This window comes from Heterocephalus glaber, unplaced genomic scaffold (genome assembly GCF_053883595.1).
Source record: "Heterocephalus glaber isolate CG9 unplaced genomic scaffold, H.glaber_assembly_v1.0 deba00001442, whole genome shotgun sequence".
Classification (NCBI taxonomy): Eukaryota; Metazoa; Chordata; class Mammalia; order Rodentia; family Bathyergidae; genus Heterocephalus; species Heterocephalus glaber.
In genome coordinates, this window is record NW_028258296.1 from 35,114,150 (window position 1) to 35,133,063 (window position 18,914).

At 35.6% G+C, this 18,914-nt stretch overlaps 1 protein-coding gene and 1 pseudogene across 4 annotated transcripts in view; one reads left to right on the forward strand and one right to left on the reverse strand.

Moving 5' to 3' along the window:
- Agl (amylo-alpha-1,6-glucosidase and 4-alpha-glucanotransferase) overlaps window positions 1-18,914 on the forward strand; it is a 101,805-nt gene that overhangs the window by 44,063 nt on the left and 38,828 nt on the right. For all 4 annotated transcript variants that reach the window (XM_004869110.4, XM_004869113.4, XM_004869111.4 and 1 more), the window contains exons 22-27: window positions 7,795-7,931; window positions 8,191-8,324; window positions 9,445-9,620; window positions 13,979-14,081; window positions 15,819-16,044; window positions 17,879-17,990. In XM_004869110.4, coding sequence (XP_004869167.1) covers window positions 7,795-7,931; window positions 8,191-8,324; window positions 9,445-9,620; window positions 13,979-14,081; window positions 15,819-16,044; window positions 17,879-17,990 — 888 coding nt within the window. The remainder of the gene's footprint in view (window positions 1-7,794; window positions 7,932-8,190; window positions 8,325-9,444; window positions 9,621-13,978; window positions 14,082-15,818; window positions 16,045-17,878; window positions 17,991-18,914) is intronic.
- Window positions 5,285-5,956, reverse strand: LOC147827685 (AP-3 complex subunit sigma-1-like; annotated as a pseudogene).

The window sequence follows — 18,914 nt, forward strand, 5'->3', positions numbered from 1 at the left end:
TTTTTTTTTAATGTTATTTGCCCTCTCTCCTGTTTCTTCATTGACTCTGATCAGTCTAATGTTATTCTTCTTTGCATCATTTAGCAGCTGCTGGATTGATTTCTCGTGGTCCCTTACTATTTTAAAGAAATTTCTCTTTTCCTCCTCACTAATTGAGAATCCTGTCTGCTATATCTGAAATTCTGTCCTCACATTGGCTCATTCTGCTGGGTAAACTTTCAGTGGAGTTTTTCATCTCCTGGAAATCTATTTGACTCTGTTTTATGGATTCCATTTGTTTCCTGTGTTGGGATTCCATCATGTGCCTCAGCTCCTCTGTTTTTTTTTTATTCTGTGTCTGCTCTAGATTTATTAATCATGTCTTGCACTATGGACACAATCTCTCTTGTTATCTTAGAAGTTATTTGTGATTTCATTTTTTTCCACATCCTCTTTCATTGCCAATTCAGGGAATCCAGGTAGTTGAGTATCAGGTTGTTCCATCTCATTGCCCTTTCGGGTTGCCTTAGGTAATATGGAAGTCTGGTTTCGAGATTTCTTTACGTATCTTCTCATTTCAACAGATGCAGCCTGCTATGCCTTTGTTGAAGAAACTTTTTGCTCACCCAGTGGTCTTCAGTTTTCAGTAAGCCACCAAGTGGCCTTTTCTCTGCTGCTCATCACCACACCAATTCCTGGGTTCAGCGTGGTGGGCTTCTGGATCCCTGTGCTGTCCAGTTGTCCGGGAGAGGTTCTGGCTGGGGCCTGTTCACACTTGGGATGTTATCTAGGCATGCTTCTGGTTTGGGATCTGCATGTATTTACCAGTGTTATCGGGGCAGGTCTCTGGCTATTGGTTGTGTGCCTCTGTAGCTCTGTTTCACGTGGGTCTTCGGCTGGGGCCTGTGGCCCATGGGGCAGGAGTCACAGGGGAGCTCTGGCAGGACCTGCCTGCAGCTGTGCTGCTCTGGTCCACACTAGGTTTTTCCTGGGTGCACACACTTACCAGTGGTATCATGGTGGGCATCTGGCTGTTGCTTGTCACCTGTGCAGCTCTTTTCCAGATGAATCTTTGGCTGGAGCCTACAGGCCCCGGGAGCTGGGGTCAGGGTGGGGCCCTGGCTAGACCTGGTTGCAGCCAAGCCATTCTGGTCCACACCAGCTTCTCCAGGATCTTAGATTTTTAATCTAAGAAATTTGATTTAGCAAACCTTTTACTTGGCCATTAGATTATATTATGTTATTTTGGTAATTCATATAGTGATTTTTTTTTTGTCAATGTTTTTAATTACGGTTTTATCTTTTTTCGGTGGTTTTTTTCTTTAGCTTTTATACCTCCTAAACCCAGCACATAAGAAGCTCTTGTAAACTTTTTTTGAGACTTTTTGTATTTATGGGCACTCTAGTGGGTTTTTTTTCCTAAAGCATTGTCATTTTCCACACTTAGCAGTTTGAACTGTAATTAAGAGGTACAGAAGTTACCTCCTGTAGATAACATCTTACTCCACTTTACTTGGAGCTATTGAACTCCTGCTTAACTAAAAAGACCTCACTTGTGAGCCCTTTGTCCTTTGTCTTAAAGTTAAGTCTCATCCTTTTCTTTATTGTTATTGTTTCTGTTGGTATGTGTTTGCAGTACATAATGATTACATTCCTCATGGAAGTTGGTATATGTATATAATACATTTTAATCCTTTTTTTTCCCCTCCCCACTCCTGACTTTCTTCTTCTGTCTTTTGGTCCCCTTCTTTTGCAAAAGATCTATCTCCCTATTTCCTATTATCTATCTTTATTTTCCTTTTTATTTATATGTTGGGTTTCTCAAATAAGAGAAATCATGAGATATTTAAGCTTTTGTATCTGATTTATTTCATTTAAGATCATGGTTTCAGGGTACATCTGTTTTCCTACAAATGACTCAGGGTTATCCTTCTTTATGGCAGAATAGTACTCCAATGTATAAACATGCCACACTTTCTTTATCCATTCATCTGTTGATGGACATAGAAGCTGCTTCCAAGATTTAGTTATTATAAATTACACTACTGTAAATGTGCGTGTGCATACATCATTGTTATAAGATGCCTTTAACTCTTTTGGGAAAATACCTGAAAGGAGAATAGCTGAGTTGAATGGGATTTCTATTTTTAGTTTTTTGAGGAATCTCCATACTAATTTCCTTAATAGTTCTTCTAGTTTATAGAGTATTCCCACTAATAATATAGAAGGGTTCCTTTCTTTCCCCACAGTTTCCCCAGCATTTGTCATTATTTGACTTCTCGATGATAGCTATTATTTCTGGAGTAAGATTTAATCTCATTATTGTTTTAATTTGCATTTCTCTAATGGCCAGAGATGTTAAACATTTTTTCATGTATTTATTAGTCATTTGTACTTATTCTCAGAAATATATATTCATTTCAGCTGGCCATTTTTTTGCCTCAGTCTTTTATTTTGGGAATCAGGGTTTTTTTTTAGCTTTTTATGTATTCTAGATATTAGTCCTTTGATTAGTAGCTGTCAAAATTTTTTTACATATGTAGGCTGTCTCTTTACTCTCTTGGTTGTTTCTTTTGCTGTGCAGAGCTTTTTAATTTGATATAATCCCATTTGTTGATTCTTGATTTTATTTCTTGTGCAATTGGAGTTCTAGTCAAGAAATCCTTGCCTACCTCTATGTCTTCAAGAGTTTTATCAGGGCTGAAGATTTAGTTCAGTGGTTCCTCTGCCTGCCTTGCAAACTCAGGGTCCTGAGTTCAATCCCTGGTACCAAAAAAAAGAGTTTCATCTATTTTGTGGGGGAAGGTGGCACATAACTGGATCCCAGTACTCAAGAGGCTGAGGCAGGAGGATTTATACAAGTTTGAGGCCAGCCTGGGCTACGTAGTGAGTTCAAGGCCAACCTGAACTGTATAGCAAGACCTTATCTCAATAAAAATAAAAAAGTTTTACCTATTTTATCTTCTAGCACATTACGTGTTTCTGCTTTGACATTTAGATCTTTGATCCATTTTGATTTTAATTTAGTACATGGTGAGATATATGGGTCTAGATTCAGTCTTCCGCTTGTGAGTAGCCAGTTTTCTTAGCACCATTTGTTAAAAAGGCCATCTTTTCTCTGCCAAAAGTATTTGGCCCCTTTGTCAAGGATAAGATAACTGAGTGTGCCTGGAGTTGTTTCTACATCTTCTGTTCTGTTGCATTGATCCACATTTCTGGTTTGATTTTTGGGTTTATTTTTTGTTTGTTTGTTTGCCAGTACTGTGCTGTTTTGTTTTGTTTTGTTTTTTGGTACCAGGGATTGAACTCCAGTCCCAGTGCTTGCGCAGCAGGCAGTGAAACCACTGAGCTAAATCCCTGGCCCTGGTTTGTTGTGTTTTTTTTTTTTTTAATCACTGTAGCTTTGTAATACAACTTCTTAAAATATGGGACTGTGATGCCTCCTTGCTTTGCTCTTGTTTCCCAGGCTTGCTTTTGATACTGTGGGTCTCTTGTGGATCCATATGAATTTTAGGATTGTTTTCTCTAGTTCTGTGAGGAATGCTGTTGGTATTTTGATTGGAATTGCACTAATCTGTATATTAGTTTCAGAAATATGGCCCTTTTAAAAATACTGATTTTGCCTATTCAGGAACAGGTGATATCTTTCAATGTTCTGATGTCCTCTTCAATGTCTTCTGATGTACTCTGTTTTTCAGAGTACTGTAGTTTTTTTGTAGAGGTTTTTCACTTCTTTGGTGGGTTAATTCCTGAGTATTTGACTTCTCAATGCTATTGTGAATGATATTGTTTTTTCTAATTTCTTGCTCAGCGAGTTCATTATTGGGGTGTACAAGAACACTTTTGATTTCTACATGTTGATTTTGTATCCTGCTACACCACTGAATTTGGTTATGAATTCAAGGGTCTTTTATGTAGAGGATTGTATCACCTGCAAATGATGATAATTTGATTTCTTCCTTTCGTATACATATCTCTTTTATTTCTTTCTCTTGCCTGATTTCTCTGGCTAATTATTTGAGGACTGTTTAAATAGGAGTGGTGATAGTGGATTTCCTTGTCTCAGTCCTGATTTTAGAGGGAAAGCTTTGAGCTTCCCCCCATTTAATATGATATTCTCAGTAGATTTGTTGTAAGTGGCTTTGATCAAGTTGAGATAATACCCTTCTATACCTGTGTTCTTCAGGGTTTTTATCATGAATCAATGTTCGATTTTGGAGAAGGCTTTTTCTGCATCTATGGAGATGATGATGATGTGGTCTTTGTCCTTGATTCTGTTTATGTGATAGATTACATTTATTGATTTGTGTGTGTTGAACCATCCTTGTATCCCTGGGATGAAGCCAACTTGGTCATGATGTATGATCTTTTTGATGATTTGTTCCATTCTGCTTGCCAGTATCTTGTTGAGGAATTTTGCATGTGAGTTCATTAAGGAGATTGCCTAGAGTTATCTTTTTTTGTTAAGTCCCTGTCCACTTTTGGTATCAGGGTAATGCTAGCTTCCAGAAATGAGTTTGGTAGTACATGTTCCTTCCCTTGAAGAGTTTGAGGTGTATTGGCATTAGATCTTCAATGAAGTTCTGCTAGAATTCTACAGTGAATCCATCATTTCCTGGGCTTTTCTTTGTCGGTAGAGTTTTTATTACTGGCTATATTTTGTTGTCTGTTATTCATCTGTTCAGAGTTTTGTGGGGGTTTTTTGTGTGTGTATGTGTGTGCACTTTAGAAATCCAGTTACCTTTGAGTTTATTTAAACTAAAAGGAAAAGGTCATAATGTTTTCATATAATACATACTTGGTTCTTTAACAGTTGTAACAAATAGCAGAAAGAATTAAGGAATGTTGCACTTGTGATCCATACGAAACACCAACATTTTGGGTTGTACATAATTTTTTTTTTTTGGTACCAGAGATTGAACTCAGGATCTTGTGCTTGCAAGGCAGGCGGTGGAACCACTGAGCTAAATCCCAGCCCATTGGGTTGTACATAATTAAAGAAATACCTCACTCTTGAAATACTGTAATAGCCAATACATAAAGCCATGCCTTAGATGGGCATAGGAATGCAGTTTATAAAAGAAAAAAAAAATCACACTGGAACCATACAATTTCTTTAAATCACTGAGCAAGAAAAGCAACATTGAACTTTCATACTGATTTTTACACAACTTCTATTCAGTATCTTGACTTAAATCCAAGAGCAAAAGTTAAGACTGTCCTCTATTTTTGGTTAAAAAAAAACTGTATGGTAAACTTAGACTTTTCCCCCTGCATTTTACCTGGGAGTGGCCTTTTTAATATTTTATTTAAAAGAGGACAGGTTTGGCACTTTTATACTGATGTCACCAGTGTTAATATTTCTTGGGATTTCAGGAAAATTCATATTCTTTACAGCTGATACAGCACAGGCTGGAGCTCCTGCTAAGCCAGCCTCAGATTTCTCCAGTTTACTTTGTGCATCAATTTGTGTAGCAATTTCATTTATGTTGGTCTCCAGTACCATCCCACTCATCACCATTTCTTCAAGAATATTTTGAATCTTGTCTACATGGAAAATTAAATCCAGCTCACAGACAATTTCAAAACATTTGTCTAATGTTTCCAGTTGAATTAAATCTAAAATGCCAGGTTTAGGGCCGGAGATTTAGATCAGTGGCACCACACCTGCCTCTCAAGTACAAGGTCCTGAGTTCGACGATCTCCGGTACAAAAAAAAAAAAGCCAGGTTCTCTTTCTGAAGAATTCACACAGAAGACAAAATATAGTGTTGCATAATGTCTTTAAATCAGTTTGTTGTCAGATCCTCCAATTAATAATCCTCCTTCTAGGAAATTACAAACTTTTCATCTCTCTTACATACCAAAGGGAAAGTCTCCCTGATGATTTGCTGTTGTGTATCTTCACTGTAGGGCTGGTAGAACTTAGAGAGCCGCAGCTTGCCGAGACTGTTGAAGATGAGAATCCCCATGATCATGGCTGGGCCAGGTGGCCTGGTGAGCACAAGGGCCAGGGAAGGGGCAGGTCTGAGAGCCTTGCCTAGGGATCTCTCCTGGCAGTCCTTCCCACCCGCCCTCTCCTGCATGCAGGTACTCCCACCCCCACCCCCAGCTGCAGGGTGGTTATTAGAGTATTTCTATCTTCTTGGTTTAGTTTTGGTAATTCATATATGTCTAGTAATTTCTTCTAGGTTTTCCAGTTTACTTTAATATTAGTTTCTCCAGTAGTTCCTTATAATCCTCTGGATTTTGGTGGTATCAGTCTTTATTCTGCCTTTTGTATTTCTAATTCCATTGATTGAAGTTTTTTCTTTCCTTTTTTTTTTTTTTGGTAAGTTAGGCCTAGGGTTTATCAATCTTGTTTATCCTTTAAACAAACCAACTGTTACTCATTGATTTTTGTATTTTTTTTTTAGTCTCAATTTCATTAATTTCTACTTGGGTCTTTATAATGTATTTCCTTCTATTAATGTAAAGTTTGAATTTTCTTATTTTTTAGGAACTTGAGAAGCATCATTAGGTTATTTGGGATTGCTCACTTCCTTTAATATATATATTCACAGCTATAAACTTCCCTCTTAATACTGCATTCATTGTGTCCTATACATTTTGACATGTTGTGCTTCCATTGTCATTTGATTCTAAAAACTTTTTTATTTCCTCCCTGATTTCTTATGTGATTTTGATTATGCGGTAATGTATTGTTTATTCTCCATGTTTGGGTGTATAAATTCTGTGGTTTCTTTGCTGTTGATTTCTAGCTTCATTCTACTGTGACTTAATATTATGCAGGGGATTATTTAAATTCTTTTGTATTTCTTTAGGCATGCTTCATGGCCTAATATATGGGTTTTTTTGGAATAAGTTCCTTATGCTACTGAGAAAAATGTGTATTCTGTTGTTGTTTAATGAAATGTTCTTCAGATATCTGTTAAATCCATTTGTTCAGTGCTATGGTTTAACTCTGATATTTCTTTGTTAATTTTTTTGTCTGATTGAACTAATTGTGACAGTAGGGTGTTGAGGTCTCTTGCTATGATTGTATTAGTGTCTGACCATTTATGTCCAGTAGTTTTTGTTTTATAAAGTTGGGCATCACCATACAAATTCTTGCTTTCTCTGAAACTATTTGTGTGATTTGCTTAAGGCTTGCTTGAATATTAATGAATCTACCACTTTTTAACATGAAAAGATACAGGCGAATAAGTATTTTTTCTTCTTGATACCTTAAGGCAAAAAAGCTGCACCAGCTGCCTTTGAATATATTATAACATTAAAATGCAAATAAGTATAGGGGCACAGTTCGTAATAGCTAAAGCTTGGAAACGGCCCACTTGCCCATCAACTGGAGACTGGATAAAGAAGGTGTGGTTTTTTTAATAAAATAGAGTACTACTTAGCCATAAAGAATGAGACACTAGAGTCATTTATAGCTAAATGGATGCACATTGAGGCCATACTCTTTAAGTGAAATAAATAGGACACACATGTGTAAATACTGAATAGTTTTTCTGGTGTGAGAAACTCAAAGTGTAAGAATCAAAATATATAATAGATAATGTGAAACAAGAAGAAAAGGTCTAAAAAAATGCAAATAAGTAAAAATAAAACCAGTTCCAGAAGTTCTGACCCTTTGGCAGAGTCTTACCAGGATGTCTTTGTGTCCTGGCTCAAGCCAGTACTTCCACACTTATATCCAACACTGACAGCTGTCATTGTGGACTAGGAGACCTTTGTGCCTGACTCTGTCACAGCATTGGTCATAGGAACATCGATTCTGCCAATAATGTAGCATGCTATGTCATTGAATTTTCAGGATTAATGTCCATATTGGCAGAAATAAGACCAAAGAATGACTTGGGACATCCTTTTTGTGATAATTTGAGATCTGGAGATTGGATGATTGACTATGTCAGTGGCCGGCTTATTTCACGATCAGGAACTATTGCTGAAGTAAGTAAAGCTATATTCTAACCCAAATAAGTAATCAAGGCCACAGAAAGAATTATATTACCATGTTATGTGTAATATTTGTGTGTTTTTGAACCATTTTCTTCCCTACATCATCTTTCGGTTCTAATAAGTAGAAATTTTGTTAATAAATTACCAGATAGTAAAGTTATATGTTTAGACTTACCTCTTAAATTATACCTTAAAATATCCCTAGACTGTAAACACACCAAATTAACTTTTTAAATTATTTTTGTAACAGGTTGGCATATGGTTGCAGGCTATGTTCTTCTACCTGAAGCAGATTCCACGTTATCTTATCCCATGTTATTTTGATGCTATATTAATTGGTGTGTACACCACTCTTCTGGATATAGCATGGAAGCACATGTCAAGGTATATCCAAAAAAGCTTGAGTAAATAGGCATGTTTATATAGAAAATTAATACAGAGTTATTTTATATATACTCTTAAAAGACCAGAATATGAGGAATTGTTATAGGCATACACTGAAAAAGTTTTTAAGTAGATTTATTAGTATACTCTAGTTTGAAACACACAAGAACAAACTTACATATTAAAAATCTGCTGCAAAGCTGGGCATATAGTACATACCTGTAATCCTGGGGGGCTGAAGCAGGAAGATCTCTCGTTCTCGGCTACACAGCAAGTTTGAAACCAGCTTGGGCTACATAATACAATTGAAGTACTCTGGCCTATATGACAAGACTGTCTCAAAAAGTGAGGGGAAAAATAAGTTCTATAAAACTAAATAAAACATGTTCTGGGAAGAATCAGTTGTTTTGTATCACTGTTCCTATTTAGTCACTGACTTGTTAACGTTAATTGGTACAAATTTTATAATATACATACGTAATTTTTTTCTTTCCTTTTTGGGGGTTTTTTGGTTTTGTTTTTGTTTTTTTTGAGACAGAGTCTTGATATGTAGTTCATTCTGGCCTTGAACTCACTCTGTAGCCCATGCTGGCCTCGAACTTGCAGCAATCCTTCTGCCTCAGTCTCCCATGAGATTTTTATTTTCATCATTTAAAAAGAAATTTTATTTTACTATTTTAATTAATCAAATTTTCCTTTTATGATGAAATTTCCTAAAATGAAACCACAGATTGAAATGTACCTGTGAGAACCACTAAATTGATTTGGGCATCATTTCAGAAAAAATAAAACTTCAACCCTACCTTTTGTTTTATAACAAGCCTTAGGCTTAAAGCTAACTGAAATAATGGTTGACATGAAAGCAGTTTTGAAATCTAGTCAAATTCGACGTTTATTTTTAAACTATGTTGCCTTTTTTACACTTTTGTGTAGAAAAATCATTTGAAGGGGAAAACTCAAAATTAAAACTGCTAAAAAATTTTGTATCTCTACAATAATTTTTTTTTGGTACTGGGCATCAAACTCGGGACCTTGTACTTGTGAGGCAGGCGACGGCACCACTGAGCTAAATCCCTAGCCCTCTACAATAATGTTTTTAATTCTATCACTTTTGTTATAGCTTTGTTCAAAATGGTTCAACATTTGTGAAACACCTTTCATTGGGTTCAGTCCAAATGTGTGGAGTAGGAAAATTCCCTTGTCTACCACGTCTTTCACCTTCACTTCTGGATGTACCATATAGGCTAAACGAGATCACAAAAGAAAAGGAACAGTGCTGTGCTTCTCTGGCTGCAGGTGAGGGATTTTGTAGAAGGTTATAATGTGTGAATCAATAATATTCATAAAGGAATACTTATGGGAAACTGATTTTTTAATTCATGATGTTATCAACATTTTATATCATTGCTTAGTAAATTTCATAGATACTTATAAAAATAATAACCATACTTACTATTTAATTATAGCTGTGTACCAGGCATTTATGTGTGTTTTCTATTTTGATTGGTTATTCTTTTCTTCTGTAGATATGTTTTTTCCAACTGCTGACATTTCATATTTTTTGAAACCAGATGTAGTTTACTACTTTTCCCTATATTTCTTACCCAGTTTTTTTTAAAAAAAAAAAAACACTTTGCAATTACTACAAGATCATTTAAATAATTTTCTATTATATATCTAATTGCTGTCAGATCTTTTCAGCCAAATTTATTGGCATCCTTTCCTGCAAGTAGATTTAAAACATTAATCAAGTAAGCAAAATAGGCTAAAGAACAGACTTTTTCTTCTTTTTAATTTTTCTTTTTTTAATATAAATTTCCACTACATTTCTAAAAAGCACTTAGTATTTGAGGCCACTGAAGTTGAAAATGCTCTAAACTAGTATATAAAAATTATAGGAAAAATAATATTGTCTGTGTGGCTCCCTCTGTTAAATTTAAATTTCCTTAAATTTACATGTGCTTACATCAGGTGAACAATTTCATAGTACTCAACAACTAAAATAAAAATTACCTTTTCACTTAGAATGGTCATAAAAATACATAAAACTTGGTTTTAGGTCTGGGAATTTAACTCACTGGTAGAATACTTACAGTGTATGCTTGAGGTCCTAGGTTTAATCCTCAACTCTGCAAAAAAATTTAAAACTAAGAAAAAAGGAATAAAATCAAAACTCTTTTAATTTTATAATTGTGTTTCACATTTTCATTTGAATGATTTCCTTGTAGTTCCAATTATTCCCCTGTGAATCTATGCAGTGGTCATGAAATTGAACTGATCCGTTATGGGAAAAAACATAGATATGACAAATTTGGGTTTTAGAGTCTACTTTTTAGAAGCCTATTACATAAAAGTTATCTTAATCTTTTTGGTTATACACTGCTGTTAAACACCCCCAGAATATATGCATTTATTTATAAATCATATACTAACATAAGTTATAGTATTTGCTACATGTGTATACCAGGTACAATAAGTAAATATAAATAGATGTTTTGGTATTTGGTTCTAGTATCCCAAGAGAGTGTTTTGCCTAACACTGGCAAAAAATAGGACTATACTGAGATTTACAGATAAGTGTTTTAGGGATTTATTTTAAGATAGAAGGGATTCGTTTTTTGTGGGGTTTTTTTTCTTTTTGATGATGATATTGGAAATTTTTCTTAATTTTGAACCTTTGTAATAATTGACAAAGTAAAAATCACTCCAGATGCTGGGCATGGCAGCACATATTTGTAATCTCAGCACTTGGGAAACTGAGACAGGAGGATCACTGTGAGTTTGAAGCCAGCCTGGGCAACATAGTGAGTTCAAGGCCAGCTTTAACTACGTAGTGAGATCCTGACTCAAAAAAGAAACAAAAACAAAAAGAAATCACTCTAAATATATGTGATCTACAGGATGTATAGTTTGAGAGGTCAAAAAAGTTAATATAATGTGAAATAGGAAGGAAAGGAGCAAAGGGGAAGGAAGGAGAAGTGGGAGGGTGGGGGAAAGGAAAGAAGGGAATGGAATTAATATGAGAAAATGAAAAAATGGAAACAAAGTCTTTGTAAATAGGGAGGGATGGAGGGGTTGAAAGGAGGGCAGGGGAATGGGGGAAAAATAAGAACCAAGAGAGATTATGTAAAGGTGCAAATTTCCAATGATGAATGTCATTATATTGTATACCTAAAACGTACCAATAAAATTAATTTTAAAAAAAAGTTAATATAAACATTTCTCTATATCAGTGCTAGAGTTTTTTTTTGTTTTTTGGTACTGGGGATTGAACTCAGGACCTTGGGCTTGCGGGGCAGGCATAGCACCACTGAGCTAAATCCCTGGCCTAGTGCTAGAGATTTTATAGCTTTTACTTTTCAACAAAGACAGACTGTGTACATATATTTTTTTTCCCCCTAGTACCAGGGATCGAACTCAGGACCTTCAGTTTTCAAGGCAGGCATGGTGTCACTGACCTAAATCCCCAGCCCCCAGACTGTGTTTATTTTAGGACATACCAGTTCAAACTCACCTTCAAATCTGTCTATACACATATTACATATAAGAAGTTAAACTGGCTAAAGTGCTAGGAAGTCTGTACAGAATATTACAGATGTGTTAGGTATTGTCATTATCATAGTCCTCATCAAAGTTACCAACTATCAACCATATATGTTTGTTTGGGGAAATTTTGTACTGATATATTGGAAATAACATAGAAAAAAGTTGAGTGTTGCCCTTAGTTATGATCTTTCTTAATAGAAGAAACTAATGTCTAATTCCCTAGAAAAGGAAGGCCCAAATTAGCAGAAATCTAAGTTGTGAAGTACAGTTAGCAGTGCCAAAAATTTTTTAGCCGTTCTTTTACTTCTGAATTTACATTTTAGCATTAGTCTTTTATTCATTCAACAAATATTTATAAGGATATATAATATACCAGTTATGATTTTCAGTGAATAGATGTACATGACAAACAAGGCCGATAAAGTTTCTGTCATCATGGGTCTTATTTTCTACTGGGGAGATAATGTCATTCAATAAACAGGCAGCAGTTAAGTAGAATATAGTACTTTCCTAGCATGAGCAAAGCCCTAGGTTGAATCCCCAGCATGGGAGAGAAGGGGCACCAAACTCAAACTAAAAGTAAAATTTTAGATTTTTTTCCATTAGTCCTGTTTTGCCTCATGCATAATAAATGTTGCAGCTAATGTTCATGTAAGACCGAGGGCCTTACCAAACGCTCCGAGGAGCTGACTGCAGCGAAGAACACCCGGGAAGGAACACACTGGACAAGTTGGAAAGTGAAACAGATCTTTATTAGTCTGGCCAGACGGCATTCCCAAAGCAAAGTAGCTTAGAGAGGCAACTGGCTCAGAGTCCGAGGCTGTTTTTATAGGGGGTCGCAGGGGAAGTTGGCAAGGAGAAATACAAAAGCGGAGAGGAGAGATAAAACAGACCTTTTACAGATTGTCCTTAAGATAACATTATTCAGATATGGAGTTGGGCAAGCATGACCGAACACTACGCACACAACAGACCTTCCTGGCACAACAACAAGCACATCCCTGGAACTCGATGTCTACCTGGTGATCCGTAACAGAAGCAGACAAGTTGGGGCCCTAGTACAAAATGGAGTAACTGTTGTTCAGTCTCACAGTTCACATTATTTAGCATGTATAGTCCTTGTTTTCATCTGCAAAAGCTGTTTCTATGAAAATGTAACACTTTTTAAAATTAATTTTTGATAAAAATTGTATATATTATGTACGAAGTTTGACACTATAAGTTGTTTTAAATTAATGGAAAATTTAGTAATACATTTTGAGTGTAGAATATAGATTAATAAACATATTTAGGTATCATTTGGGTAATTAGTTCATATTCAGATTTATTTACTGTCCTTAAGGTAGAATCTTTCTACATATATAATTAATGTTATATTGTGTTACTTTATGTGTTAAATATTTGATTTCTGGTTTTATCCTTTTAATTTATTAAAAGTAAGTTTATCTGTGTTTAATGACACATTAAAATTTGGGCATAGTGGAGCACACTTGTAATCCCAGCCCTGCAAGGCTGAGGCAGGAAGATCACCCCAAGTTCAAGGCCAGCCTGGGGTACATAGTGAGTTCAAGGCCAGCTTGAATTACGTAGCATGACCCTGTCTCAAAACAAACAAACAAGGGGCTGGGGATTTAGCTCAGTGGTTCTGCCGCCTACCACGCAAGCTCAAGGTCCCAAGTTTGATCCCCAGTACCAAAAAAAAACAACAAAAAACAAACAAAGGCACATTCAAGTCAATTCAGTTAAGTATCCCCTTCTAGCAGAGGTTCTCAAGACTAAGGGTATATAGCCCCGTGGCCTACCATGTGTAATACTCTGGGTTTGATCCCTAGAACCACAAATAAAGGAAGAAAAAAAACCTCAGCAGCTGGTACTTAATCTCCTTGAGATCACATATTCCTTTAAGAATCTGATATGACTATAGAACCTTATTCCATAAAAGTTCATCTAAGGGTACAAGTACATGTTGCAGATAATTTAAAAGGGTTTACCACCTCCTGGTAATCCGTCCTTTTACCCCAGCTTTAGAGTGACCGTTTTGTACTAATAGCATTCATAGGTTTCCATGTGTTATGATTAACATATTATTTTGTTGTCTTTTCTGTTAGGCTTACCTCATTTTTCTGCTGGTCTTTTCCGCTGTTGGGGAAGGGATACTTTTATTGCACTTAGAGGTCTTTTGCTGGTTACTGGACGCTATTTAGAGGCCAGGTAAGAGATCTAAAAAGTTGCACTGCAAGTTTATGTCCCAGTGGTTTTTTTCACATGTCCTTCAAACTTGCTTTCTTATCCACCTATTATCAACAACATTTGAGTGGTATGTTTTCCTTAGGTGTTTTTTGTTTTATTTTTCATATATTCATTTAATAGGATCATAGAAGGTGAATTTAAAGGAGGAAAATCTTTGAAGTTGCTAAATTCTGGTCTTTCATATTAAGATCAGGTTAACTTTACCATTTACAAATTTATTTCAATAAAGAAAAATTATGTGACCATTTTATGCCTTTTATAATAAAGGCATTGCTGTCCCTGTACAGAAAGATAATTCAGGTTTTCTTTTATTTGTTTTCAGGCCTTACAATCTCCAGTTTTGTGTTTTCTAGACTAAAAGTGATGTTTTCTTGTATCTCAGTAACATAAACAAATTTATGAGAGATTGCAAAGTTCTACAGCAGTGCCTCTCACTGTGTATTCCACAAAGCGGTACTGTTACCATCATCTGAAAACTTGTTAGAAATACAAATCCTTGGTCCCTATGCATACCCCCTGAATCCAAACTTTGAGGTAGGGAGAGCGGGGTTGATAGGCAAAAACTTGTCTTCACAAGTTTTCCAGGTAGTTATCAGCAACCTGAGCCTAAAGTTCAAAAGCACTGCTCTGCGGGTTGAAAATTTTAGCAAAAAAGCATTTACTGTGTATGACACCTTATTTTGATGCCATCAGAAGAATAACTGAAATTTTCCCTTTCAAATGCCAAAAGTTTTTTGTTTTTATTTTTATTTTGGTGGGGGTCATTTTAAAATTGCCATGTCAGCTGGGTGTGATAGAGCATACCTGTAATCCCAGCCAGGAGGATTGCCAGGAGTTCAAGATAACAACAACAAAAACAATAAAATTGAGGTGTCTGAGTGGGCATTTAAAAGGAATTACATTCTTTCCTGTTGACCTAATATATAAGCCCTTTTTTTTAATTGTCTTAAGTTGTAATTATGGGGCTATCAAAATTTAGGAAGATGTTTGATTCTTCCCCCAAGTGTCCCTAAAATGACTGACTCAGAAGTAGGAAATGGATCATCATCATTCAGCACAGTATAGTAGTTAAGAATTAGGCCTTTGGGCCATAATGAGAGCTTCTAATTCTGTTGCCAGATTATCAAATGACAAATCACTTCCTCTTTTCATGCTTTCTGTAAAATGGTTGTAGTATTCGCTTATTGAGCTTGGTGAGCATTAATGAGCTAATGCTGTTTAAATATCTAGAATATCTGCCAGATGCTGAACATTCTATAAATGTTAGGCTTTATGATCATTATGATTGTTGTCTGGGCTTTCACTTCCCACTTCTGTGTCATGGAGTAGTTCCCAAGAGGGTTTCCAGAGTGAAGATGGGGAACCTGCATTCACCCCACTGGTGGGGTAGGTTGTAGGCTTCTGACTTCATTCACAGAAAACGAGTTTTCAAGACATGTCAATGTGAGGCATAAAGAAATTTATTAGGCAGAATTTAAAGAAACTGGGAGCTCTTCAGAGAGGCCTGGAGCTGGGTATATTTATGTGGTCTTAGGGATTCTTATTCTATTATATTATGACCACTATCTACAAATATATGAATAAAGAAGTAAGGGCAGGTTTAAAATGCCTCCAAAATAAAGTCATCAAAAGTAACCATTTTTTATCTTCAACTCTTTAGTTTCATTTCAAATGATCTACTTAATTATGTTGTTTTAGGAATATTATTTTAGCATTTGCTGGCACTCTGAGGCATGGTCTCATTCCCAATCTCCTCGGTGAAGGGATTTATGCCAGGTACAATTGCCGGGATGCTGTGTGGTGGTGGCTGCAGTGTATTCAGGATTACTGTAAAATCGTCCCAAACGGACTAGATATTCTCAAGTGCCCAGTTTCCAGGATGTACCCAACAGATGATTCTGCTCCTTTGCCTGCTGGTATTCTGGTAAAAATAATTTCTTCCTGAAATATGATTTGTTTTGTAATGTAAAACGAATATAATTAAGAATCTGAATCTTAAGAATTATTCAAATATCAACATTTATTTAGCACCTGGTGTTACTATGAGAGATTGCAGAGATAAGACTTGCTCCTTGCCTAAAGAGCATGAAACATAGTAGAAGAGGTGAGTGTGAATAAATATAATCATTGCAAAAAGATGTAGAGAAAATGCTTTGTAGTCTCATAAAAGAGAGAGCTACTAGGTGGGTCTCAGAAAGTAGCTAAATTTTGCCTAAATTGAGCCTTACAAGTTAAGTAGGATTTTAAGCAAAATAAGGCAGGTTATCAGAAGATAATAAAGATGAAAGGATAATGAAGCACAGTGGATGAAAGCACTGATTAGGTTGTACTGTGTGGTATAATTTGGCCTGTGCAGGACACCTGCAGAGGAGTGAGAGATTGTGAAGAGTGTAGAGACAACCCATCCAGGGAATTCAGAGTTTATCTTACGAACAGTGGAGGGCAGATAAACATTTTTGAGTGTTTTTTCTCCCAATCAGGAATGTACAGTGATTACACTTTTGCTACTTCTGACCTGCTTTTGTTATAATTTATTTGGTGGATGACTTTGGGCAAGGGTAAAGGGTATTACAGTCTAGTATATGTGTGTGTATCCCCATGATGTTTATATCATGAAGGACTAAAACAAAAACATTTGACCATAAGTTCTTTTTAACCTGTCTTCTGTTGTCAACTGATACATTTTAGTTATATGAATATGGACTCATGTTATCAGGCAGGTATTTATTTTGTACATAACTAATTTTGTCACAGTTTGTCAAAAACAATTCCACAGCATTTTAAAAATGCTTTGTAACCTTTACAATTATTACCAGAATTTTTATGAGAGCTTTGATTTTATTTAGAGGTTTTTAAAATGAAATATAATTAAGTATAATGGGACTCTATAAACATTTTGCTTCTGACAATTTTTGCTTTATTTTTAAAAATAGGATTATTTTTATTCTTATATATCATCCTTAGTATAATGTTTATTATTTATAAGGATAAAAGAAAATTACTTACTCTATATATTTACTAAGGATATTTTCTGAAGTCATCATAGATCCCCAAATTTAAGAGTATCACTTTTGGGCTGGGGATTTAGCTCAGTGGTGCTGCTGCCTGCCTCGCAAGCTGAAGGTCCCAAGTTTGATCCTCGATACAAAAAAAAAAGTATCGCTTTTACACGTAATTTACATAATTTATCCTCATTACATATGTATGCAAATGAGTAAGAACAGCTACACTAAATTAAAATTAAAGTGCTAGATGACAAGCTAGGTTTATTTATTATTTATTACTCTAACAGAAACTATACAAACTCATTAGATTTATTCTCATATATCAACAAAAGTACAAATTATTTTCTGTCAAATATCTGAATAGTTAAAACTACTGATATTCATATGCCATACTGTGTTATTTGATGTATGGAACTATAAATACTATAAATATTCATAAGCCATCCTGTGCTATTTGATGTATGGAACTCAATTCTCCAGCCACCCCAATCCAGAGGAAAGTGTAGGGGTTTTTTTTGTTTGTTTTGTTTTTTATTATTTTCCCTTGGTTATTTATTTATTTATTTATTTATTTATTTTGGTACCAGGGATCAAACTCTGGACCTTGCGCTTTTGAGGCAGATAGCAGAACCACTGAGCTAAATCCCCAGCCCCAAAAGTGTATGTTTTCACATTATTTTATTGTGGGATTTGGGGTACTATAAAGAAGAATGTAACTTTTAACAAAAGTAACATCCATGGTGTCTCAAACAGGATCAACCATTGTTTGAAGTGATACAGGAAGCTATGCAAAGACATATGCAGGGCATACAGTTCCAAGAAAGAAATGCTGGTTCACAGATAGATCGAAACATGAAGGACGAAGGTACATAACTAACTCCATAGTAAAAATGTACTGATACAATGAAATTAAGCCTTGTAAGCATTCATTTATGTCACAGATACTTGTGTGTAAAACCTCAGGATATAACAATGGAAAGATGAACACACCCGGCGTAACACTCACCTGTAATCCCAGCTACTCAGGAGCTCAGGAAGGTGATTGCAAGTCAGAGGCCAGTCTAGGCAACTTAGCAAGACCTTGTCTCAAAATAAGAAACAAGAAGGCCTGGTGATATAGCACAGTGATAGAGCACCTCTGGATTCAGTACCACACAGAAAAAAATTTTTTTAACATAGTTCCTGATCTCACAGTGTTTTTTCAGTTTCTAGAGGAAAGATAAAATTTTATATCTTTTGTCAACAAATTTAAAGGATGATATTGGTGGTTGCAGTTTATGATTATAATATTTATTGCCATGAATTGAGTGCTTACTACGTGCTAGGCATTGTTTTAACTGCCTTATTTGTGTTATTCCCATTTAACACTCCCAAGACCTTTGAAAATGAGGTGTATTGTTCCCATTTTTACTGACTGAGAAATCTAAAGAGTACCCTGCTCAGTCACACAGCAACTAAGTGGCATAGGTAGGAATTCATCCATGGTCTGTCTGTTTCTGTCATGTAGGCGTCTATGAAATATATGTTTGCGCATTGCTTTTTTTTTGGTACCAGGGATCGAACTCAAGACCTTGCACTTGTGAGGCAGGCGTCGGAACCACTGGGCTAAATCCCTGGCCCTGAAATATGTGTTTGTAAAAGAGGTTTATTTGTATATCAAGTAAAAATAGATAAAAGTTTTTAAAGTTCTTTTGAGTTCATCATATTTCTCATTTTACAACATACTGTCATTGCCATCCAATCCAAGGCTAGTAATTTATTTTTCTCATTCCTCTTAATCATTCTAATG